Below are 26,986 nucleotides of genomic sequence, written 5' to 3'. Positions count from 1 at the left end.
ATATGTTCACGGCAGAATTACCTGTGTCCGACTATAATTTCTAATGAAATGAATATCGCAAATTCGGTACCTTCCACAGGATCATGTGGATGCAGGTCTGGAAAGTCTTCTTAAAGCAATCCTAGCAAGAATAGGCCATGACGAACTGACCAAGGTAATGACAGCCGTGATTTGCACATGCGTGCAGTAGATATACCTTCAATGCCCACATCTGCTCACAGATGTACCGAGGCTGTTTTTTGCAGAGGGGCAAGCTCATAATCTTCCTCTAACTGCCACTGGTGGTCGATAAACATGGGTGCTTGGTAAAACACCGAACACTCTTGAAACAGGAAAGCTGCTCCTACTTCTCGCCTTTCACTTCCCCATGTCGCTTCCAATATTTGCTTCACGCCGTAACTACTGTGCCCTCTCCCTCCGCACAGCAGCTGCTGGGCTTCTTGTATGCAATAAGTGTCACCGTGCAAGTCACCCCTGCCACCGCAATGTTGCCTTTTTGCTGACGCCTGCGACAACGCTAGAGAATGGAATATGAGTTTGACAACCCTCGCTTTGAAGTCTTATTTTGCTTGTTTGTGTACAAACCGCATAACGAGAATTTTGAGCCTATGGGTTACATAAGCCTCTGTCCCGAATTTATGGCGTTTTCCCGCAAGTGGCCTCTGCCCGTCCTCTAAATATAATTGAAGCGGTAGAGCATAAGGAAAAAATCCAGAGGGGCCTTTTAAAGTCATTTGTGTAGAGCAGCCACTAGCCTCTTAAGGGGAGACACTGCGCCTAAAATAATTTTCGATCCTTAAACACCGACAGCTCAATCCAGGCCGATCAATAATTTTTATGCAGTTTTCACAATATCATATCATTTTAAGCTAGCTGTTAAAATTGCTAACCAATTACAATTAACATCCTTGTAAAGTCATCCCGGTGACGTTGAACTGTCAAAACAAACAAACTAGAGACCATCATTGTATTCCTCAGTGTCAATATTTATGCTTTCATTCTGAAATGCTGTAAGGACGAGTGGTCGCAGAAAATTTGAAAGCTGAGATAATTAAACTTAATATATTTGCACACCACGTTTTACTCGACCAAAAGCAAGATCAAACCTGGCAGTAAACGATGCAAGCAAAGAGATGTCCTTTGTGTTTGCATCGTTTATCGCCATGTTTGATCTTCCTCTTGGTCAAAAGAAATTTGGCTGCTGACCAGGGGAAGATGGCGGAATGCCCCATTCGCAGGGGCCACCAGAAGCGAGATTCGCTCAATTGTCGACGACCACACATTGATGAAGTGCATATTTAGTAGTATTTTGCTACGAGTCGGGTGAATACACGAGTATAGGAAAATTATTTTAAATATAGGACTACCACCGAGTAACTTAAAATTACTGAGCCCCTTCTGATTTCCTACCGCGGGGAAAATATATGACAGTATTTGAGGTTTTGCTTTTAGTTTCCGGCTAGAAAACCACCACTTCAGGCCCTATTGCTGGGCACGCCATTGGTCCAGTAAGTCAGGCGCCCTTCGCCGAGTAAGTAGGAGGTATCAAGCCTGTTAAAATGCGCACACACTGCAAATGGGACATATAAGATCGCGATACAGCATGCCGTTGGGCTGTTTGGTGCATCGTAAAATTGTAACGCGATGGGAGTCAGCGCATGCAAAGACGCGTGGACGGGCGCTAGCCTTCAAACTGTGTTTTTTTGAAACCTATAGGGGCGGTGAAAAGAAATGGGAACACAGCAGATTTTTAGCAACCAGCTTAAATCACGATAAAAAGAAATAAAAGCGTAGCGCGTAGGCACCGCGTTGTTTGCGTTTCTTTCCATCGCGATAGAGCAACTACCGCGCGTAATATCGGACGTCAATGTATCCTCGACTACTCACATGCCACGCGCATTGATGACACCTTTCATTATTACCTACCGTCCAGGTAAGCACGCTTCAAAGATTTCCTGCTCTTGCTTTCCTGCTGTCCTGCCCAGTTTGCCTTCTTTGAAGCTCCTGCAATAAATAGACGAATGTCCTCCTATGTCTTTTCATCCTAGGGAGTTATCCTGCAAGCGTTTAACGCAACTGGTTTTCTGTCCTATATACTTTCCCAAGTCAACGGACTGCGATAACTACACCAGCCTCGCACTCGACGAAGGCTTTAACATATGTTTTATCTCACAGGCCCCTTTTTTATGAAATTTTTTTATAAAGTTAGACTTGTAATTCACAGTCGCTGTGTTTAAGAACAAGGAACGTGCATGCCTGGAGGGTAAATGGTGATCAAAGGTGTCATCAACGCGCGTGTCTTGTGAGTAGTTGAGGATGCGCATGCGCCGTTTGCTTAGTTCAAACAAGAATTGTTCCAATAAATCACACTGGCAAGTAGAGTGCCCACCCGTCTCTTAACGTCTCGTTTTATTGCGTAGGTGCCTTGTAGCCGCGGAGACATCCATTGCGTTAATTTAAACCTGTAATATCAATATGCCATTCAAAACAGCCGCTTGAACCGGAACCGAATATGAACAAGTCGACGCGCTGCCCCAGATGTTTTTGGAAAATTCTCTGAACGAAAGTCGGATGAAGCAGCATCCTAGCAAGTCTAGAAACGCAACTGAGGACGCATCTGAATCACCAGGCTTCCCGCGCATCAAGGGCGCCGCCCTCCATGCCGCAGGTGGTCACTCTAAACTTTTACGTCCCGCTTTTTTCACGAGCACTTCGAAAACGGCCGCCCTGCGGAAAACGAAGTGGCAGATTGCACATTATTAGAGGACGGCGAGGGAACGTCTGAAAGTGGCGTTGGCGGTCAAACGACAGTCAATAAGCGCGGCATGGAGAAGGCAAGAGGGTGGAATCTATCGTTCAGGAAATCTCGAAAAAAATGACCTTCTCGGGTTGGCGACATTAGTTTTCGACATAGAAGCGAAATTTGGTGGTTGAGGAATGAGGAGTTTTTGAAAAATTATCGTCGGCAGAAAACATCAGAAAACATCCATTCTATATGCCTTCACAATTCATAACCAGTTGCCATAATGCGGTCTGCTCGGTCTCAGTGAAAGTGCTGTTCTCCGGAGAGAAAGCACACCATAAAAGCTACCTCTCGATTGGCTGGTTTGTACAAATTGACAAGTATGTAAATAAGCAAAATATAAGCAGCATCACCGAAGAATCGACGTCGGCAATTTACAAGAGCGGATATCATGTACGATAGGTGGGGAAAGCAAAGCTGCCAGTTGATTTCGAGAGAGTAGGCTCGAGTCGGAATCCGGCGGTGGCTGCTACATAGTTGTTTTGATAGGCCAAACTTTGAGCGCAGCCGGCTCGGGTGGATTGATGAATATTCCCCAAAGCATCAGACGCCACGGACGCCGTAGGCGCCTTCTCAGCGGCGCCCAACTGCACGGCGAACAGGGTAAGCGATAAACGATGCCCCTTTTTAAGGGAGACGGGCTAGACTGACTCCCGCTAGGAACGTGTACTGTCGGTTTACAGTGCGCCTCTTCCTGCGCCCTCCTCAGGACACGTCGGTGATCTGTTTCGACGTTCGCTTTCAGGCTCGCTACTTACAATCCCAGAACAACTGTGGCGACGAGGTAAAAGTTTTCCGGGATCGCGTTACTTTACCTGCAACCATGCCTACCTTCGGATCAGTTGAGCTAATCCACTGCTGCGGAAGAGCTTGGACGGAGTACTTGGAGCGTGTAAATCTCTTCTTCGACGCCGACCGCGTTCCGGAGGTGAGGAACAGGCGCGTGTTCTTGACCTGCTGCGGCCCAGTACCTACTCCATAAAATGGGGCCTGCTCACGCCTAAAACACCGGAACAAGTCTGCATCGACGAAATGTTCACCGTGCTCTCGGGCCACTACACTGCGATGCCTTCCGGGGAGGCTTGCCGCTTCAAATTCAATAGTTGCTCTCGCCAACCGGAAGAATATGTCAGCGACTAATTGCATCACTTAAAAAGCTTTCAGCAAACTGAGTGGGTACGGCACCGTCCTTCCTGACATGCTTAGGGACAGACTCCTCTGAGCATGTAATAACGTGCCAATGCAGCGGCACCTGCCTGAAGAGTCAATCCTAACGTTCGAGTCAGAAGTCAAGCTCCTGTTTGAAATGAAGATGGCGGAAAAACATTAGCATACTAATGCAAGCTCAGGGTATGGCCGAAGCGCACCCAGTTCACAGTGCCATGCCCAGCGCATATGAAACAGACGATAAATTGCTATTGCAGGGGATAGCTGCTCTATGCTGCTCAGGCAGACCTCTTAGAATGAAGGTGGCCACTGGGGCGAGTGTCAGAGCAATTGGGGAGGCCGCATTCCAAAATCGGCTACCTGAGCCGTCAGTAGACCCATGAGACGTGATTCTGAAGAGTAATTGCGGAAGAATGACACCCGGTAGGGGAGAGGTAACCGTTCCGGTCCTGGTCGGACGCAGAGGGGCAACCCTGCCTTTATTTTTAGCTTCGGACCAGTCTCCAACCTTTCTCGGACGAAAGTGGATTAGTGCGCTGCAGCTCCATCTCAATGACGTCAGATACATTGATTCACGAGCGTTAAGGAGCTGCTGACTTGCTATAAAGAAGTATTTTCAGAGCCACTGGGCACATTCAAAGGTGTGAAGGCCAAAATTGTCGTCAAGCAAGATCCAGTTCCTAAATTCTTCAAACCGCAAACAATTCCTTTCGCAATGCAAGACAAGGTCGCAGAAAAGTTGCAAAGAATAGAGCGAGAAGGGGTACTTACACCAGTAAGAACATCCGACGGGGCAGCCGCAGTTGTTCCTGTGCTCAGTTAAGACTGCTGCGTGCGCACATGTGGCGACTTCAAGGTCACTAAGGTGACACAGTGCTCGAAAAATATCCCCTTGCGCGATTCGTGAAAATCACCCAGGTGTGGAAAAAAAGAAAGCAATCGCGCGGAGCCAGATCCGGTGAGAAGGGGTCAACATCAACATTGCACACAAAGTGCGATTTTTAAAAATCTTTCGACACCAGATGGCCTATCGGAGTAGCTTCAGCGCCAGCCATATTCAAGAGAGAACTAAAACATTTGCTACAGGACATGCGACACATCACCGTGTACATTGATAACGACTTGGTAACGGGAATGGACTACGCAGAACACTTGAAGAACGTGGCCAGTGTGCCACACCGTCTACAGCAAGCAGGCGTCAGGCTCAATTTAGATTTATGTTCATTCTAGCAACTGTGGGCCATGTCATAAACGCAGATGTAGTGAGGCCAACACCATGGAAGATAGAAGCTGTCCTGAATGCCACAAGTCCCAAGGACGCCAGGCATCTTCAACGCGTTTTCTACCTAATATTTCGACAGTTGTCCGGCTCTTGAATCTGCTACTTACAAAAACTCTGTGGAAGTAGGTAAGTGTAGAGTACCGGGCTTTCAGAGAAATTTAAGATGTACTGACTTCTGCATCGCTACTACATCGTTTCGATTCGTCCAAGCAAATCTTTCTCAGCTGCAACACTTCATCATCAGGAATAGAAGCTACTCTCGCACACAGACAAAACACGGGAACATCCTATTGATTTCGCATCGAGGAGCCGAATTCGAGCAGAAAAAAATTAGTCAGCTATAAACAGAAGCCCTTGCCTCAATTTTCGGCGTCTCGAAGTTTCATCGGTATCCCTGGAGCCAACATTCTGATGTTGTAACTGGTCACAAATCACTTCTGGGCCTTTTCGGGCAAGACAAGCCCATTCTCACCGAGTATGATAACTTGGTCAATTACCCTGTTAGCGTACAAATAAACGCCTGTGTACCACCCCGGCACCAGCATCAGCAACGCTGACGCACTGACGCGGCTACAGGCTCCTACAGAGCCCGGTACACTACCCAAGCCTACTGGCATCTTCATGCTTGAAGGCTCATATGTTTGACTTCTCCGTCGTCCGCCATCGCCAAAGCTACAAATCGTGCTGCCTACGCCGGGCGCTCCTTAGTGTAGATGAGCTGCCAAGAGGAGGTAATTGGACACAATTTCAGAAGAACCATACAGAGTTTAGTGTTCAGGAGAACTGCGTCTGGCGAGGAGCACGAGTCATTCCTGAAGAACTGCAAGCAAAAGTTCTTGATCTGATTCATGAAAATCACCCAGGTGTGGAAAAACAGACAGCAGTCGCGCGGAGCCAGATCCGGTGAGAAGGGGTCAACATCAACATTGCACACAAAGTGCGATTTTTAAAAATCTTTCGACACCAGATAATGGGACGGAAAGCATGAATCCGTGCCTGTTTCCGAAGAAACCATGGTCTAGACTGTCAACTTTGGTGGTCCATTCCAAAGACACAACTTTTTAAGCCTAGTCAATGCCTAATCTAAATGGGTAGAGGTGCTTCTCTTTTATGCACCTTAAGCGGACGCCACGATTCGATGCCTCCGAAGCATATTTTGCGCACATGGCATACCAGACATCATTTTCTCCGACAACGGCACCGCATTCACTTGCGATAAGTACGCAGACTTCTTCAGCAAAAACGGCATCAGGCGAAACCGGATTTCGCCATTGCACCCACCATCGAATGGAGCAGCGGAAAACGTCATGTAGACAATGAAGAAGGCGGCGCCTGGGGATGTCCAAACATCGAGCGGATCCTGCTTTCCTGCAGGACGACGCCACACGCGTTCTCTGGGTCCCCACCCGCTGAGCTCCTCATGGACAGGCAGCTGCAAGCGCCCACTCAAGGAATGCACCTCGGCCTAAGAACGTATGTGGACTTCAAGCGATTGAAGCAAAACATGCGCTGCGTTAGTAACGTACGCAAAAGCTCTTTGCTTTCGTCCAGCGAGCACGTATTTGTTCGAAACATCCGTCCACGCCCAGCTTCGATTGCCGGAATGGTTCGCCATCCCACAAGATCTTCGTCGCTGCAAATACGAGAAACGCTGTGGACCACGTGCGGCCGCGAAATAGGCCCGCCGTTCTCTCAGACGAGGAGGGGCCTCTTGCTGCACCTGGCGCGACAGCGGACAGAGCTGTCGTCCCCACCTCAATGTGCGGGACTCTATCACCCCCAGCTTCGCCGGTCTTCCCGGATACGAATACTGTTAGCTACTATGGACTATAGAAGCGCAAACATGGCAATGTTTGTCCCCACGTGCCGTGCAGCAGGCTTTATAACAAAGGCAGGGATCTGACGATTCCCCAGAGCAGCGGGTGCCTTCTCAGCGGCACCCAGTTACAGGGGGAAAGAGAAACAATAATAAACGCTCTTCCTTTTACAGGAAGAGAAGAACTCCTCGGGGCACGTGAGGTGACTCGATTCATCGTTCGCTTTCAGGCTCGCCCACTTAAAATACCATAACAGCAGTCGTGCATGGAAATGCGTCATGGCGGTGAAATTTTACCCTCAGTACAGTCGACGTTTAGTGGAAGTCTCAGCGAAATTAATAGCTTCCGATTTCTCGGCTGCTATGTTACAAATCATGACCCTTTAGTAGCGCCAAATATAAAGCAGCATAAAGCCTGTTATTAGAGTTCCTTTGAAACACATACGAGTACATGCTGGCTACACGTACTATCGCATCACCATATGAAAGAAAAATCGGCTGCTTGCCTAGTGGTTCTGAGGTAGCGTCTGTTTGCAAGCGTGGAATTCTTTTGCATAAGGCTTATTGCGTGCTTCTTTCCCAGGGCTTGTTTTTTAAAAACAACATTATATGGAATCTGATCAGATGAATTATTCCTTATATTTCAATCATAACTTAAGTGACAGTTTAGAGTTCAAGATCCTTAATGTTGAGATTTTTTTGAAAAACTGCATGCTTCTTTATTGTAATGAATCTCTATAGCAGCCTCAGCTGTTCTGTAGCCGCATTTCATAGCATCTGGAGGAGCTTCAACTATTTATTTTGCAGCAAGGAGCCTATTGTCATTTCCGTGAAATATATGGAGCACATTTTCAAATCTTTGGCTGGATAATTATATTCTAGGTACAACTGCTTCGGGTGTCTGGGGTTGTACATTGTACCCAATAAAGGGCACGTCAAAAATCCTTCATGCATTTCATTCATGATGAATTGAGAAATTCGGACCTTTTTTTCTTCGTTGTGCATAAATATGCTCAAATACTAAAGTTCATATTTTTTTTTAAATCAGCTTGGGTGCCTTGGTGTGGTGCAGGGCGTGTCTCTGGCCGGTTTTTTTCGGAACGGGACGAAAGTCCCCATGTACTCCTACAAGGGCTCTTTGACTTATCCACCGTGCAGCGAGGGTGTCATGTGGCTATATAGTACAGAGAAAGTGGAATTTCAAGAAACTACGGTGAGTCGCTTGCATGTTATACCATTATGAACTTCCGCCGAGCCTATCTCTGGAAGGGACCACTTTTTTCCTCGGCCGGGAGCGCCGGCCAGGTGTTAAACGTAAACGCAGGTAGCGATGCAACTGCTTTCACTTCCAAGGCCAGTCTTCGCAATATGCGGAGATTTCGCGCGCTGAGAATATAAGGCGCGCTGTAGAAAATGTTTAGCCAGTTTTTTCTTAGCACGTTCTAGCTACCACCGATTTCTTCGTTTGTTGTGAAGTGAGCATCCTTCAGCTTGCGCACATAAGTCTTTTTTTTTAATAGAAACTGGCGGTTGTCGCAAAGATTCTCTCAAAACAGTGACATTGATTGCACAAAAATATGTTCCTTTCTTCCCAATAGATTTGCAATCGGGGCTAATCCATATTTTAGGTTTAAGGTCATCATGGCAGTCAAAGTATGCTCACAAACTAAAAGTGAGCATCTCAGGACAAGTTCTCAGTGCCTAATCACTTAAATTCGAGATCTTTAAGCGTTTGTCGCAGTGTTCTACCACATATTTCATCGTTTCATGTGAGGTGAGCATCTGTGCCCTAAAACTGCAGATCCGAACGACGCAGGTTCGATCCCGGCCGCCGCGGACGAATTTCGATGGAGGCGAAACACTAGAGACCCGTGTAATGTGCGATGTCAGTGCAGGATGAAGAACCCCAGGCGGTCAAAATTTCCGGAGCGATTCACTACGGCATGTCTCATGGCCTGAGTTGCTTTGGAACGTTGAACCTAATAAACCAAACCAAACAAAACGGGGCGTCTATGCAAAATACCAAATGTAGCAACATCAATTGAACCTTCCAGGTCAACTAACTCAGTGTCATGTGTGTGAAAAGCATAGAAACTCATTTGTGAGGAGTGCGGTGGGTTGCGGGTTGTGCGGACGTTTGAAATGGTATACATCGTTCAAATATCTTGAGGCGGCTGAAAGCATAGACTGTCACTGCAGAATAATACGTGCTCTCACTTACCCGAACACTGAGAGGAATATGGTAAAAGAGATTCCTGAAATAGTGCACGGTGAAAGAGCATGGAGAGCACGCAAACTGGTCGAGGCTTATAAAATGAAAATCCCTGGTGGATTAGCAGTGCTAACCTTGGAGGATTGTGTGAAACCAGGTTATTGGAGAGGGACAGCAGCGCCAGGTGCCCCAAAGCGCGATTTCTTTCCTATCATGACGCTCACAGATGGAAGTCAAGGCGAAGACCTGCACTGCACATCACGAGTGTGATCGCCTGTTGCAATAGCTTAGTGCTCGTGTGCAGTGGCCAGTGATGCTTATCTGTTCGCCCTGCCTCATGTTTGAAGCAAAGTCACTGCAATAGTTATTCGATACCTCCACGTTACCCAAGGTGATCCTCATTCAAAGTTAGAAGGGTGATAGCTGCAGCTAGCAGGTCGTTCACATGAGGTCCATGGCGCAAAATGACGGGACAAGGCAGGACACGAGCGCTAAACTTCAACTAAACGCTGAACTTCCACTAAACGCTTTATTGGCGCTTAGAAGGGTTTATAAAGGTTCAAAGCAAGGGCGTGAGGTAGGGGGGGGGAGAGGGGGGAGGAATCAGACATCTTGAAAAACACATTGCAACCGAAGAAAATATAAAATCTAGCTAGCACGTTTTACAAGTCGCACTGTGCACTGCATACAAGAAATAAATGTCTTTTATTGATAGCGCTTAACCGCTTACTGCACGATTCATTTATTTCTCGCTAAAAAAATTAGTGAGCTGCAGTAATGCGAAGGAACCGATACGAACCTTGGTTCTAAGTAAAACTATCTGAATGCTGCGTTTCAGTAAAATATTTACGCACATCATGTTGGCACGCCTTGGAGATAGCGGGGCTTTTGTGACAATATAACCGCACCACACTAAATCACAGAAAGCTTATTCATTCAAAGAAAAGTATTTTTTTAGATACCCAGCCAACCTAGCCACTAAAATGCATGTGTAACAGTAGTGGTGCGTCTTTTGTTGCAACCTTTAGAAGCAGAATACCATTGCTCATCCAAGTCGAACCTAATCACGCGACTACACAAGGGCGGCGTTCAGCGCGCCTAGTTCACTAGGCAAATGGCAGCATTTCTTATCCCTAAACTGCCTTCGAAGCCCCAGTGACACCAATAGGGCCATATGGTTGGCTGCTTCGATAAACACTCTGATTTAGTTAAATAACGCACCTCTCTATGATTCCTGTTCACCATTACATCTGAATAGGCTCGCGTATATGGTTTGCTTTGTTTGAACGCGGAAATTTTCCTCAGAAAATGTGTGATGTCTAATCTTGTATCGGCTTTGTTGTTGCCTTGCAACAACTGTGCCCGTTGCGTCACTGTGAAATCCAGTTTGTTTGGCATCCCTTCCAATGCTTCTCCGCAATTTATGGGCCATTTTCCTGCCTTTAATATATTGCACTTGAGGAAAACTACCACCATTATTCCCTGCTTTATGTCCGTAAAGATTATTTCCCTCTTCGTCTCTCGTGACTCCCGCGCTTTTGCTGCCTGTACTAGCTGTAGACAGTCCTCTTCCTCACACCACCTGCCGGAAAGATATGGGAACTTTCCTTTCGGTATGGAATAGGCTGGTGTTCTGTAACCGCTTTCATCCTTTAATCACGAGGAGTAATTAAGAAGGCCGCGTAATTTCGCCGAATACGAAAAAGCTTGTAACATCGTTCGATTGTGGGTAATTTATTTTTAGAGCTGAATTCATGGAACAGCACATAGGTACAATTATTCATAGCTGCATGCTGCATCAAATAGAATACGGAAGTAAGCACCTCTCTTATGGGCAGTTTGACGGATTATCGTGACGACAAAGAGCTAATGTATGAAAAAATAAATTTGGGCGGGGGGGGGGGGTTTCTAGCGCAGTTTCGCATCTGCACTCAGGGCCAACGCCATTCCGCTAGCTCGACCACAGCTGCGGCCATAAAGAACCAGACCACCGAGGAATAGCCCGCAGGCAAAACCATTTATTGGGATCTCCCAATTCTGACGGCCTTACTCGGTTGCGCACAAGCAGCAATGTGGCCCGAGTAGGAAGGGTGTTTGAGTGCTGCCGGGCACAGCAAAATACGAGTATACAGGCGAATCAGAAGCCGCTTTTCTGCCTTTGAGAGACCTTCACAAGGGCGGGAATAACGGCCATGGCCATATTGATGAAGTAAATGTCTTTGAAGGAGTAAGCTGGAGTGAATTCGAGATCCTGAACGTCTGAGTCAGAGGGGAATGTCCGGTTAGAAGGCGCGCCTCAAGGCCCATGCGAGGAGGACCCCAAACGATACGCCGGTGAGCGGGGTCCCCAGTCTAGAGGCTGTTTTGGAGGAGGTAGTAGGCTAGTTACGGCACCCAACCCTGCTTGGCGTTGTGCCATGCAACAGCTTGCCCTAGAGGGTCTCACTTAATACGGCAGGCGTGGTATGGTGATGCGGTTTTTTGTTGTCGACGTAAACAAGCCCAGGAAATCGCTCTTCTCTTTAGCTCAGCCGTCTCCATGTACCACGAGGGACTGAACATTATGCAAAGTAACCGCGCGAATTTCAGATTTTCACTACATCTGATCGATTTTGTTGCCCGTCTGAAATGGTTGGTGCGAGCGCAGAAAGCATTTTATAGGTAAGATTTTTCAACGAGGAGGAAGTCTGCAGTGATGAGTGTCTCGCTCTAGAGCTTGGGTTTCTCAGAGTAAAACATCCCTACTCAGTTACGCGGTGTTCGCTGCTGGTGTCAAATAGATGATGTTACTTCATAAATGTCAAGGTGTTATATGACTTATTAACACATAATGATATTCTTGCACTGTGGTCACTACACAATGTAGAAATGATTAAGGGGCTTAATGTCCCAAAGCGGCTCAGGCTAGAGGGACGACGTAGTAGAGACCTCCAGAAAATTTCGACCGCAAGGGGTTGCGGTCTTGCACTGAGATCCCACAATGGGTCTCCAGCAGTGCGACCGCTAGGGCAAAAATTGAACCCGCGTCATTTAGGAACGCAGCCGAGTGGCATAACCACAGTCACCGCGGCGGCATATATAATTAGGGAGCTCCTCTGGAGCTATTTAGTGGTAATGCATGTGTGAAAACGGCTTTTAAACCAACCTCAATGAAAACAATAATTAAGAGCAGCATTTTTTGTGTAAAATATACGGCAGCGGTTCAGTTAGTTTTAAAGCCGACTCTTCCATACAAATAAATGCTTTATATATTGACCGTAGTAGCATTGAACGTTATTCTCACTACAGGAAAACGATTATATAGGCACATGTGCATGAAGGTAAAGAGGTAATTTTCGGAGGCAAAGGAGAAACTGAGCTTTAAGTTAAGCGCAAAAAATTAAATCACGGTTGGTGGTATGAACCGATACCACTGATCAGGGGCTTGCCTTATAAGGCTGTCTCGGCGTATTCGTAAACCCAGAACAGACTTCTAAGCTGAAAGGGTGGAGATCCCGTGATAATGAAGCACAGATCACAGGACTCCAAGAGTTCTGAACGCATGAGAATCATTTCTAATGGATTATCTGCAGAGCTTAATTTTGTGCCTTGAGGCAGATCTGTCGAGTGCAAACATACCCTATCAGAAAATCCAACAGGCTGTAGGTCTGTTGGCAATCCGTAAATTGGGACCCTGCTGGTGTCGGGCCTGCTGGTGTTGGGCCTATTGGTGTTGGGCCTATTGGTGTTGGGTGTATTGCTGTCGGGCCTATTGGTGTTGGACCTAATGGTGTCGGCCTACTGGAATCGGCCTACTGGTATTGGCCTGGTGGTGTCGGCCTACTGGTATTGGCCTGCTTTTGTGCATGCCTGAAGGCCTGTTGGCCCGTGAGCATGAAGCTCACGCAGACACATGACCATGGCACCTTCACATTGTTTCTACACACAATCCTGCTGGTATCTTTGGACAAGCTTAAAACGATTATCTGAATACTAGAAAAGGAGAACTTGGATAAACTGGAAAATTATTTCTGCATGCTGCAAATAAATGGTGCAATAACTTTTTTAGCAAAATGTGTGTCTCTAGATAACAGTCACAAAAAATTTCACAGAACACCTTTATTATGTTGCGCACTATTTGCGCTGTACATCACCCAGTTTCTGAGCAAGATGCTTGCGCACTGCTTTCAGCCGTTTTGCAGACTCCTCTGGGCTTGTGTCCCCCATGTAGAGGCGGAACAAAGCTGCAGAAAGAATAAATATTAAGGGCAATGTATGGATTGAGGGGCATTACACAAAAATTTCCACAAGCAACTCTCAAAAGAAGAAGTAAAGCAAAGACGCCCAATGCAGTCAAGGACTGCAGTTTCAAAAGTTGCATATAGTGCATTATATATAGCCAAATGAAAAATTGCTTTGTGACTAAGGGCCAGCCCAATCTGGAACACAATAGCCACTGGTGGTTCATACAAGTGCATTGTAGCACTTTGCCTTTGGCAACATACATTTTACACAATAAACTGACAAAATAGTGGCAGCATAAAAGCACCATCATGCTACTCTGCAAGGAAGAAACTTTTTTCTGAGATGATTCGACGCGGTCAAGAGCTTTTAGGTAGTCAGTGCAGACTGCGACATATTCATGAGAAGGACTAGCTGTATTTGCTTAGTGGTTAGGATTTCAGATACCGAGCCTGAGTATTCAGGCTCGAACCCAGTCGCGGCCACCCAATTTCGATGAAGGCAAAATGCAAAAGGCGTCCATGTGCTGGACGATGTCAGTAAAGGTTTAACACTTCTGGTGATGTAAAATTATTCCAGAACACTCTACTACAGCATCCCTCATAGGCTGAGTAACCTTGGGACGTTAAATTCCACACACCACAACAAATTTATGAGAAGCCTTCTTAAAATATATGAACTCAATCTCAGACTGCTGAGCTAAATCCAGCTAGGCCAACTTCAATTTCTCCTCCGTATCTCTGTAAGCTCTGCCACGGACAAACATTTAACGCTTCAATAATAACTATGGGCAGAATACAATGAATTCTTAGTTAAGAGCAGAAGAACAAGTTTAAGTAATACAGCTTGCTGCAGAACCAGCTTCATTAACTGCTGTGGTATAGCGCAGTGTTCTGCATTGAAAAAAATGCAAACATGATAACTTTAAAAGTGAGTGAGCTGCCATTAATTACAGGACACAGCTCTGGATCTGTGAACTATAAGCAGTGTTGTCCGGTGGTGAAAATTCCTTGAACAATGGGTCTGTCATGACTTCCTAAATTTGTTTAATTCCAGTTTTATTAACATACTTTGCACGTACACGATGATGCAAATGATGATGCATTTAATGTGACCAGTTCCAGCAAACAGCTTCCTGCTTGTCTAGTGTTTGTAAATAACCTGTGGACAAGTTGTATCCTGAAGTGCAGTCATTGAAACATTTTTCCTTCTGTACCAAAACTCACAGCCCACAAGGTATGATGAGAAGTTTAGGTTCCAAATTATTGTTACGTCGCCATTTACTAACTGAGCAACGCTAGACATAAAGCAAAAGAGTCACCAAAGGGTCAACACACCTTTCAAAGAAGTCAGCTTCTGCGGCGTCAATGCAGGCTTTGGCTCTGTCTTGCCCAGAGACAGGCTTCTGTTTGAAAGCGTTCCAGTCAAACTCCTGTTTTTTAACTCTTCTGTGCTCCAGTACACCTGAGCCGCCATCCGGCAGAACATCGAGTCGGATGGCGCCTGGAAGAGCCTAGTCCACACCTGTGGCTCCACCCAGGCACCGCTTCCAGCATAGACCTGCAAAATATGTGCACACAGCTGTTAATACTTTCCTGCGGCCTATTTTTTTCAGACCTCTTTCTGCGCTCTGAGGCTATAAGTACCTTGACAGAGGAGCTTTCAGTAGCACCATCAAGCATTACATAGTACTCTAGCACATGATGGTGACTTAAGGTCACTTGACAATGACGCAAAACAAAAACTGTCACGCTATTTAGCACTTTTTGTATAGTCCCCTCAAAGCCAATATGACAGGCTGGGCAACTGTTTTCTCCTGAGTCTCATGGTATGGAGCACAAGAAATGCAGAAGTCATGAATATCACAATAGCATCCATATGAAAGCAGTTCTACCACACCTTATGAGTTTTTAGAGTGTTGCATTGTCACTTTTTTCAAGCGTCACATTAGTGTATTGCCCACATAAGACTTCAAACTCCAATAACAACAGCAACGCGTAATATGACAAAACATTGCTCCAGATTCCATACTCCACAAAAGCTTGAGCTATCAATCAGAAAAAGCTACTACGGGTTCTTTACAAAAATAGTGTTCCAGTTTAGACATGAATGCAAAAACGACTGCCTAAATTTGTCTTTGAGCAATATAGTTAAGGAGAAAGTGGATTCTACATCTGGCCCCAAAATATTCAAAGCTAATACACCACTGATGATAACATGGGCTTATGCAACTCGTTCAATACATTGGACATTGTTAGCAGTTTAAGCATGATCAATGCACCTGTGTTGCGAACAGGCTTACCAGCTGCACAACTAAAGTGCCTGACAGCAGGTTAGAAATGCAGGAGAGGCTTTTGTAAATTTACTGCTCACATGAAACAGCAGTTCAGTATGACAAATTAACTCTCCTTGCAAGCACCCAATTAGCAGCTTGAAGTCTTCTGCCACATCGAAAAGCAGCAATTAATATGCTTGTGCTACAGGTTATTCCCTTAGAGGTGCTATCTTCCTGACCTATGCACTCTTAAAACTAAACAAAAAATTAAGCAGACTCAAAATGTTATTGAGTAGGCTTAATTTAACATAGGGTCGGATATACGGCACTCTCTTGGGGCAGCAGTCACATTTTAGCCATGTATTTCTTCGCCTTTTGTTAAAAAAAATGGTGTTCTGCATGTTTTCCTTAAACGAAATTTACCAATGCCCCACCACCTCCCTCCATAAATGCTCCCCTGAGACTCATTTAAAATGAATACTGTAGCTGTCTGCCTACCTGTTCACATCTATCTATAATAATTCAAAAAGCCTACTTTAGACCATAAGAAATTTGTCGTCCCATTTAAGCTGACAAGATATTTTATATTTTAAAGCACAGTCCTTACAGTAAAACTGGGAGCCATGGAACACCATCTCCACCAGATGTTTACATGCTTGCTTGTAAAAAAGAAAGGTGATTACTTTTCCATCATCCCTGGTAGAGCCCACTTGTATGTCAGCTTCAGTGACAGGGCAGTGGCCATGGCCTCCTTCTCCTGCACAAAGACAAAAATTGACTTTTTGTTTTGGACACCAAAAAAAGTATAAAATGTGCATGCACAGGGATGATCAAACCATAAAATGATCAATTAACATAGCTTCTTATATACTTAACTTTTTCATGGGGGCTGGAATATTCAAACACTGCATGTGGTACCTCTACTCCGAAACTGATATAAAAAAAAGCAGTGCTCGTCGTGGCTTGTACCACAGGTACACAAGTAAAAAGTAGTTGTAGAGGCGTTGCTTTTCAGTTAAAGCTTGCACTAAGGTGTGCAGATAATCTAGACAGTTGCGTGGCTATATTAGGCAAAACAACCATGGAAAGTCATTCGAGGAAATGGTAATCTTCTGAAAGCGTTCCATTTATTCTCACTCTAAAGGAGTTATAGCATTTTTTCGCACTGTATGGAGAATGCAATGGTGCTAAATAACTGAGAAATACCAAAATTATTTGACACTCATTAGCTTTTAAGCATTAAGCAAACTCTCCCAGGCAAGTCAGCTTCAGCTTATAAACACTATATTTTGAAGTGGATCAAAATTGTCAAATCACCAAACCAACAATCGAGTAATCTTACCAAGTAGACCTGGGCTCTCCAGGGGACCAGCACTTGTCGAGGCTTGTCCTGCGGATGGAGTGAGTAAAAAGGAGTTCCAGATGTGTTATTCTTCCACTATTACCTGCAATAAGGCACGCAGGCACTCCAGACTGTTGCATGGCTAATGCAGGCAAAGAAGCCGTGCAAAGCCTTGGCAGTAAGACGAACAGGTAGTCTTCAGAAAGTGCTTTCATGTATTGTTGCTTTCAAAGAATTAATCAGGGCATTCTTTTCGTACTGCATGGGCCGTGCAATGGTGCTAAGTAATTCTCAGCAACATCAAATTGGTCTGATGCTCATTGGCTTTCAAGCATTAAGCAAACTTTCCCAGGCGAGTCGGCTTCAGCTTATGAACACTATATTTTGAAGCAGATCAAAATTTTCAGATCACCAAACCAACACGGGAGTACAATGGGAATCTTACCAAGCAGACCTGGGCTCTCCAGGGAAGAAGTGCTCGTCAAGGCTTGTCCTGCACGTACAGCAAGTAATAAGTTAGCCAACTACCGAGGCTTTTTTCTCCCAACATACGACTACGATCGAAAACAGCGCTAAATTGTCAGATCACTAAACCCAAAACATGAAAGAGTATCTTACCAAGCAGACCTGGGCTCTGGGAAGCAGTGCTCGTTGAAGCTTGTCCTGTAGGTGCAGCAAGTAACAAGTTAGCCAACTACCGAGGCTTTTTTCTCCCAACATACGACTACGATCCAAAACAGCGCTAAACTGTCAGATCACTAAACCCAAAACATGAAAGAGTATCTTACCAAGCAGACCTGGGCTCTGGGAAGCAGTGCTCGTTGAAGCTTGTCCTGTAGGTGCAGCAAGTAATAAGTTAGCCAACTACCGAGGCTTTTTTCTCCCAACATACGACTACGATCCAAAACAGCACTAAACTGTCAGATCACTAAACCCAAAACATGAAAGTGTATCTTACCAAGCAGACCTGGGCTCTCCAGGGAAGCAGTGCTCGCCGAGGCTTGTCCTGTAGGAACAGCAAGTTATAAGGAGCTGCAGAGGAATTTCTCTTCCATAATTATTTGCAGTAAGGCATGCCAGTACTTCCGACTGTTGCACGGCCACATCAGACAAAGCAGCCGTGCAAAGTCTCGCCAGTGAAAGGTATACTTACGTCAGCACTTTCATTTTAGCCTCACATTCAAGGAGTTAAGCATAGCATCTGTGTCAGTCTACATGGTAATGCAACGGTGCTCTATCATTCTGATAACTCTCAAATTGACCCGGTTCAACTAAAAAGTGTTCTCTCCCTAGGTTCAAGAAGTTTACAGATTCTGCTTACAAACACACGTCCTGAAATGTCATGAAACTGCCACCAGCAAACCCCATTTCAACAAACCAATACGTGTTTAGAATGTATACACCTTACCATGCTGAACTTGGCACTGTGGGGATGCAACGCTCGCCGAGGCTTGTCCTGCAGATATTACAAGTAAAGAGCTTCAGAGGCATTCAAATCAGTTTAGAAAAGTAAAAGAATGCAAGTGGACAAATAATTACTTACCATTCTTCTCCATACTATCTAGTGCGGGCTGATACACAATATTCAGTGGAAGATCAGAGGCAGCTGCATATATCAGCCTCACTTCTGAAAAAGAAAAATAAATTTAAAAGTAATCCCTTCTTTCCCCCTTACATATCATAGCACATAAGAGTGAATAATTCGGTTTTTAAGTACATAAGTTTAGTTGCCTAAAACACTTCTGTTAATTCATTACTCCAGCTTCCTATACCTGAGGATATCAATGCCAATCAGGTATCACATAAATTCATCAAACACAGGCCATTGAGCTGGCACTTAATGATTTTGCTCACAGCGCAACTTAATACCGAGAAAAGATTACTGATAGCATTACCTTGTTATTTGGAAAGCCCATACAATTACTTCCAATGTCATAATTGAGTAAACATTGCCGTATCGAACAATAAATTTTCTCTGAAGTAGAGTTTAGAGAAAAGGTAAAAATTTATTGTCCCCTATGGCAATGTTCACCAGTGCCACGACACTGGAAGAAATTGTATCGGCTTTACAAACAGCAATGCAACGCTACCGATAATCTTTGCTAGGTTTCTTCATACAACTCTTTTTTTTACCTGTATACAAGAGTTTACTTCCACGTTATCCAGCTTGTCGCCTTCCACCATGCTATCCAAATCTCTGCTATAGTTGCAAGCAGTACCTGCGTGTCATGAAACTGAACTCCTGCTGTTGGATACTGTTTGCAAACGAAATCTGCCTTGCCTACTCTGCAACACTGAGGCCGCAGGAGGGGTAATTCCATGGTTCACAGGCTGCAGTACTGGTACATACTTTAGCAGAAAAGTTGCAATCTGGGTCAGCTGGTGCACTGTATTGAACAAATAACCCAGGCAAACGCTGAAGGACAAGGAAGGGACGAGGCGCACACTGCAACTGGAACTAACAACAGTGTTCTAATGAAGCACATCCATCTCCCAAGAAAACTTGCTGCACAGTTGTTAGTTTCAGTCGCAGTGTGCACCTTGTCTCTTCCCTGTCCTTCGTCCTGTGGCTGGGTTATTTGTTCAATACAATGCTAACCTTCCTGCTTCAGTCTGGCAACTTCTATGACATACTCAGGCTTCCTGTTTATGATCAAAAGCCTAGCTATGTGCATGGAAAAATCAGACCTTTTTCACTGATTTCTAATCAGCTCAGTCCTGTGACAGCCGCAGCTAGCCTATTTTAGAACATTTCTTTTGGTGCCGGCACTGCATGGTTGTGGGCACACTGCATCTTCCAAATAACAGCACTATAGAATGCTTACACCTTGTTTATTCTACTGCACTGCAGTTATAATGCATGAACGAGGAACAATATTCAGCACTTATACATGTTAGTTTCATTTTTTTTGTAGTCTTCCTAAATTAGAAGCAAAGAAATATATATGAGGAATATGTTAAAGGGACGCAAAACAAAAATTTAGGTTCACCTGTATCAGTACGGTAGCGTGTTCAAAACAAACTGAAAACAAAGCTTTCATAAGCTAGAACCTAGAAACGAAATACAGGTGTAGCCATCACTGGCCGTTCTCATGAATGAAGCATGTGTATCAACATCAATTTTATTGCGCGCATCTCAGAGGATATGCTAGACCATCATTAACTTCAAAACGGTGGCAACCTGTCCTTTTCAGCAAAGACTTCAAAAGTTTGAATCAGCCAGTGGAAAGATTTCCAATCTGATTTTACCAGCAATAATTATGTCCTTTGCTGCCAAATTAACAACAACATACCAGTGAAGAGGCTAAGATTCAATTTTCACTGAAAACAATGCAATTGTTCTTTATACCCAATGGAAATCTGGTACTCAGCACGAAGGGCTACATAAAACACTAGATCATTTCTGTAATGCAGCTCATCAGCTTATAATGGCCTAAATAGAAGCGAAACATGCTCTTTCTTCTGAGCTCCCAACAAAAATACTGCAGATTACTGTTTCATAATGCACTAAGATTTCACTTGGCCACTTAGCAATGCGCGTCCACCATCAACTAGCCTCCTTTCCAACTTTTGTTGACATAAGCAGTGCCGAACTGTGTGCTGGCATGCCATTAATGTGCGCTACCAAAGTCATGCATATGCCACCCTGTTTTTTTAATGTGCAGTGAAAATGAAAGCTAAGAAATTAAGGAAGCTTCCGCTAGCTAAGATATTGAATGAATGAATATGCAGAGCATGCACTGATATATATTCTGAACGCGATGAGCACATGCAGAAACAAAAATTTCCGATAAATGAAAAAACCTGGCCTGCCTCAAAAAAGAAAAAAAAGATTTTAAATTCTTTTTTAATGCTTAATGATCTCCCGTTAAGTTAAAAGGCACATGATACACCGAGGGTTCTTTGCACAGACCAGCTGCCTATCCTCTTCCTGTCTTTTTGGAAACTTATAGCCAGCGAGTTAACTGGAAATTTGAGGAAGCAATCACGACAGCAACAAGCATCCCTCCACACAGCTATGATGGATTTCAGAAGTTTAGAAGTACCTGTTCCCCACCATCTTCACAACACATTTACAAGTGTGTGTCTGTGTGGGGGAAACAAAAAAATTGTTTCACACTACACATGATTCTGTAGATGGATCTGAAAGTATGCTCTGCATCAAGACATAACAGCTCCAAAGAAGCTAACTTTTCAAGAAAATTTACCAGCATCGAAGAGCTTGGAAGTAAAGCTGCGCTGCAGTTCCATATTCAGAATACGGAGCTGTCCAACTTCGCCCTTAAGAGCTTCAAATTCAGCTGTAGCTGGCTGGTCACCCCTTGCTTGCTTCAACGCAGCCAGTTCAATCTCCAAGGCCTCTGTTTTGCGCTTCAGCTCGTTGTGCAATCCAACAGGAACCATGTCGACGGCTCCATCCACCACTGCCTCCTCAATCAACTGCAGCTCCTGTTGGCGCTGCACATCAAGCCGTAGCTTTTTTGCTGACTTTGTCACCTGCAACTGAATAGGCGCAATTAAAATTTCCTACTGAACTGTTTCCTACTGAACACACCAAAATATGCAATCCATCAGGATTAATCCTGACAGCAGCATGCCACAGCATAATGGGGAAAGTTGTGCAATGCACTAGTACAGGGGGGAGGAGGAGGGGGGGGGGGCAAACTGTAGGTCGCGAGCTACATGTGGCTCTTCACAGGTCCAAGTGCAGGTCGCAATTCTCCTATATCTGCAACTTGCAACTTCCTACGCAAGAGCTCAAGTTCAAAAATTCTTTTCTCCCTTTAAACAAAAATTACCTCGATTAAAATGTAAGAAATGAAAGGCAATAAATTGTTCTATGTAACCTGTCATTGTTTGTATTTTTACTTGGATCACCTCAGGGTGAAATTAACCAGTGTTTTGGCTCTAAATGCACTTTTTTGCAACCTTAGTATTTTTCTTACTTCAATGTACACAGTTTCATCACCTGTAACATTGGTTATAAGTTCTAGACATCTAGAGAAGCCAAACGGCGATTTCTGAATATGCGAGAGCAAGTTGGTATAAAAAAACAGCAGAAATGGTGCATTTTCATATTTTCTTTAATTAAAAAAAAAAAAGATTTGAGCCGTAAAAACCTATACGCTCTGATTTATGCCGAAAGCCAGAATCTGCGCAAATGTCACTGAAAAAATTGTGGAGTGTTTTCTAAAAATTTGTTTTTCATTAATCTTTTCTCTTAATTAGTTTGTTCACAGAAGGTTGTGGCCAAGTACTACACCAGGGTGGCCAAATCCTGCTCTGGTGAGGAAGTGCGTTGTCGGTTCTGGTCACCGAGATCAGGCCGCACTTCAGGCCTGGTTATGCAGTTCCATCGACAGGCAGAGTATTTTTTTTGTGGGGGGAGACATGGGAGAGGCCTTTGCTCTGCAGTGGGCGTAGGCAGGCTGATGATGATGATTAATCTTTTCTAAATGTTATTATTTTCCAAATGTTAATATTATAGTAGAATACAACTTAAAAAAACAGCAGTTGCTAACACTGGGGCGCAGTCGCCGCTTTCCAATTGGAACAGAAACAAAATCAGCCTGACTTTTGTAAACGGAACAGTAAACGAAATCAGCTTGAATGTTTGATTTTATAAACAATCCCCATATCAAAATTCAAAAGCTCATAATTTTTTTTCTTGCAATAAGCTTGTTTATAGGTAACAAGGTATGTTTAAGCAACGGACTACTTTTTCGTCGTGGAGGAATTCTTGCGCGGAGGCTAAATATATGGGCGGAGCTTCACTGCAGACTTAAGTTGTATCCGACTATAAGTGTTTTTATTAAAGCCTTCTCTAAATGTTCAAGCTGCACTGACCTCACAAATAAATTTTTTCAACGAAAATGTTTCAGGCTTTGATTAGGCACATTGGCATAACTTGCCATGAATATTTTTGAACAAACTGTAGATGGCTGTGTGCAACGTCTGGGGTGTTTGGCATGGAATGACCCAGTAGAACTGTGTTTGGTCACTCAGAGTCAACCCCTAAGAAGGCTGCTAGCCTGGTGCACAAAGGTCAGCTGACCTTGCAAGCTGATCCAAGTTGAGCCAGGAATCACGTGGAAGAGTGTGTGGGGAAAGGAGCATACTAAATGTCAGCACGGCATCCTAGTAGGCAGTGTATTTAATGTGGAGCAGTCCCTGAATATAGATTAGCTGTCCGTTCATCTTCGTGTGTACACCTTCTTCCCATGGCCATATTTTTTAACACTGCTTTCAATAAATGTAACTCACCTGCCCGACAACCTACTTAGGATCAAATATTTTACAGCTTGAAATAGAAGTGGATATCTGGAGGCAATGATCTGTCTTCAAGGCCAGTCACAAGCCCCACCTTGTGAGCTGTTCATCAAGTAGACACACACTTTTACAGTGCAAAACTGCACATTTGAAAGTAATATTACCAGCCTTTAAAAGCTATGACTTTACCTTTCCTTTTGTCCTTTTCTTCCCTTCGGGTGGTATAAGAGGTCTTCGGTGTCGTTTTTCATTGTAGATGTCCATTTCCTCCTTTGATTCTGCACAGCACATAGAGAAAGTTAGAAGCAATGTGCATTGATAAAAGGTTAAGAATGTATCATGGAGCTGCACCGCATATTATTTTGAATTTTTCCAATCTGATATGCACACAACCTTTACAAAATGTTCAATTTTTTTGTATTGTAATGGAACAAACCTGCATCCGCGAATTCTGTGTACAAGTTCCTCTCCGTCTACTGCAATCATACTGTATGCAGCTTACCAGATGATGATGATTGCAGATCTTACTGGTTTAAAGGCAGCTTTGTCCAAAGAGCACCATGGCACAAGGAATTTTCGTCTACTCAAGGTGAAATTAGAGACACATTTTTCGAGCATTTTACCGCACATATGCCAAACACCAGGCCAAGGGAAACCTTGCACACACTGCATCATCTCTGAGCACCTGGGGGCACTGTATGGGGATTGAACCCAACACCGCTTGCACGCAAGGTGGATGCTCAAACCAAGAGGGCACAGCTGCGGTACTTCACGCTGCATTCATATGTCCTTTGTTGAGCAAGAATTAGTTGAAGACACATTAATTAACGTCTTAAGCAGTAAAAGCTTGATTACAATTTCTAAGCACATACACACTTCATTTTAGTGTTTGAGGTTGAGCACATATTCCCTCCTTTTGTCCTGCCTTGAGGGCAGGAACTCTGTATGGTAATAAATTATAAAACACTAAAAACAGAGAAACACATGCTCGGCTGAGCCACTATAGCAACATGTACCCCACAGCGTTTTGCCTCAAGGAGGGCATCCCTGCTGAAAAAAACTTCTATGATGCAATAACCTCATAGAGGCTTCATCATAGAATATCATGCAATCTGAATGATATATCATACAATTTGTATGTTATTCTATGACATCTCTATGATGACTATGATTTATAGAAATGTATGACATTTCTATGATAATTTTCTATGATTTGTATGATAAGTCTATGATATTTGTATGATAAACTGTATGAGTTTATTGCAACATAGAACTTTTTTCAGCAGGGATGGCAGTTAAAACTATTACCATTATTTATAAAATATACCTTAATTTAATATATATATGTGTATACATACATACTACATAAAACTTTGTATGCTGATTTCACATTTGGATTTTACGCTCCGCTAGCTGCAACAGTTACTGAGTCATTAAAACTAATACCCTCATATAGTCCTCCCCGGGACATCAATGGTTAATAAGGAAGTATACAAGTGTATAATTAGTAGTACACAAAGCCTTGTTGTGTGCAATAAAGCCATTTTTTTCTTATACATGAAGCCCAATACTCACTGAAATAAAATTAAAAACACGAGCAGAAACCCGCGAAATACACGAGGCACCGCGACCCGCGAAACCGGCGGCACCGGCACCGGGAGGCACCGGCGGGGTATCAGAAGCGCAATTCGTTGACAATGTTAGACAACTACGCATGAGAAAACAAGTCATTTTATGAACTTCGCAACCTTTCGTTATAATTATTCGCTAGAAGACAGGTGAAGATACGAGAATTACAAAAAAAAAGAGAAATCGAAACTTTAGAGCACATGTTTTCCATTCGCCGCTTCCCGCGACCTCAACTTGCGCGCTTTGCGTGGTTTACTTGTCATGCCTCAAAATATTTTCACGAGCCCTTGACGAAGCGACAAATATCTATAATATAGCCAATGGATCCCCGAAAGTGCTCCATTTTGAGCTCTCAAGACGGTTGTGTCGTTGCGTAGAGCAGCGCGCGCACAGGTGCGGAAGTCATGCATACTTAGGGCACGCGCTTGTATATACACCTTCCTAATACCGCAAAAAGTTGTTCAGCCGCAAAAAAAAAAATACAATGGATGGCCTTTTGGCGACTTACCTGTCATGTGTATGATTCTGGCATCGTAGTAACCGCCAGCGGTGAAGTCGTCGCCGCACCAGTAGACGCTGTAGTTTTTTCCCGGATCGAAATCCGCGACGTTCTTTGGTTCAAATGACTGAACTTTAGTGTGTTCAACAACAGCAGTTGTATGATCACACACGTACTCACAGTAGACGAACATTTCGGGAACAATTAAAACGAACCGCAAATGCGCACTAAGTTTGCAACGCGACGCGCCTTGATTTGGCAATGGACGCATCTCAACTACGCGGACAAAACTATAAGGCGTGCATAGGCTTTCATGCATCATGCGCAGCAAAATATAGTGCCACCTGTAAGCGATCGTACGACGCAATTTCTCATCGGCGCCTACTCCCGTCGAGACGGCGGCAGTCGTCCCCTCGACTCAAGAGGCTCACGTGAATCTGGCTCGGTTTGCCGGTCGGTCCAGAGTGCACACCGCATCGCCTGCCTCGAGTGGCGCTCACGTGAATGTGGCTCGGTGCGTTGCTCGGTCCGGAGTGCATACCGCATCTCCTGCCTATCCTCTTCCATTTCATCCCGGTGCCGTCAGGACGCCGTTTGTGTTTGTGATGCTTTGTGTTTTCGCGAGTGCGGCGCGTCGACTCATCAGCGTCGGCGGCAAGAAGCGCAGCGAGAGTGCGTGGTGCGCGAGCGATCTGAGCGGACGTGCGTGTAAGACAGTGCGAACCCTTTTGAAGTGCGCGAACTTGAATTGTAACCACAATATATCCGTTTTTATTCCCCCAAAATTGTGTGTGCGTGGGTATTCTTACTCGCTCCCCCTTCCCATTTTCGGTCATCTCTAACACACCATACAAGTACTTTTCCCACGTAAAACGTGCTGTTATAATTTATAGCTGTACTCGTATATACATGCGTGCTTTTATGTACGAAAAGGCAAAATGTCCAAGCAACCTTGCTCAAATAGTTTATGATTTTTTATTTCGACTTCGAAATTCATACGAAGTACATGCAGAATTCAGTGTCGCCATTTTAGCGATTTTCCCGCTAAATTAAGTGACTGTTGTTGCCTCTTAGCGGGAAAAATGTTTGTCTAGCGGCTAGCAGATTTTTTAGCGGATTTTGAATCTTTATTTCGTGGGTCTCATTGTTTTACCGGATTTCAGGACGTGAAGTGTATCTGAACGAAATGAGCAATTCTCTTCGTAGGCTTCAGTAAAAAAATAGTGGCCGGCGGGTTATGTGCGAGGAAGGGAATTTATCAGCGGTGCCGGCCGCTGGCTCGTTGGTGTGGCCAGTCAATTGGCGTGGGCCGTTGCATGGCAATAGTGTACTAGAATTAGTACACTATAATGGCACGCCTCGAAGAAGCCCACGGAGAGATTCGTAGCTTGCGCCTCTCCGCACCTGGCTGCTGTAGGGTTTCAACTGATTCTATGCATGACACCATGCATCGACCCTGCGAGGCGCGGT

General features: G+C 44.5%; 1 protein-coding gene across 1 annotated transcript; it reads right to left on the bottom strand.

Annotated features, from left to right (window-relative positions):
* Positions 1-17,203: 17,203 nt before the first annotated feature.
* LOC149361410 (uncharacterized) lies at positions 17,204-25,919 on the bottom strand. The gene is made up of 10 exons (XM_089568071.1): positions 25,526-25,919; positions 23,578-23,666; positions 21,327-21,621; positions 18,662-18,745; positions 18,527-18,574; positions 18,077-18,124; positions 17,907-17,951; positions 17,737-17,781; positions 17,550-17,611; positions 17,204-17,221 (listed from the first exon to the last, which is right to left on the bottom strand). Exons 1-10 carry the CDS (start codon positions 25,836-25,838, stop codon positions 17,204-17,206), a joined length of 1,047 nt encoding a protein of 348 aa, XP_089424197.1. The 5' UTR covers positions 25,839-25,919.
* Between the last annotated feature and the right edge of the window lie 1,067 nt (positions 25,920-26,986).

This window comes from Amblyomma mixtum, chromosome 2, assembly GCF_055824585.1.
Source record: "Amblyomma mixtum isolate Tamu chromosome 2, ASM5582458v1, whole genome shotgun sequence".
In the NCBI taxonomy this organism is placed as follows: Eukaryota; Metazoa; Arthropoda; class Arachnida; order Ixodida; family Ixodidae; genus Amblyomma; species Amblyomma mixtum.
The sequence above is the reverse complement of the archived record's forward strand: the minus strand, read 5'-3'. Positions and strand labels throughout refer to the sequence as shown.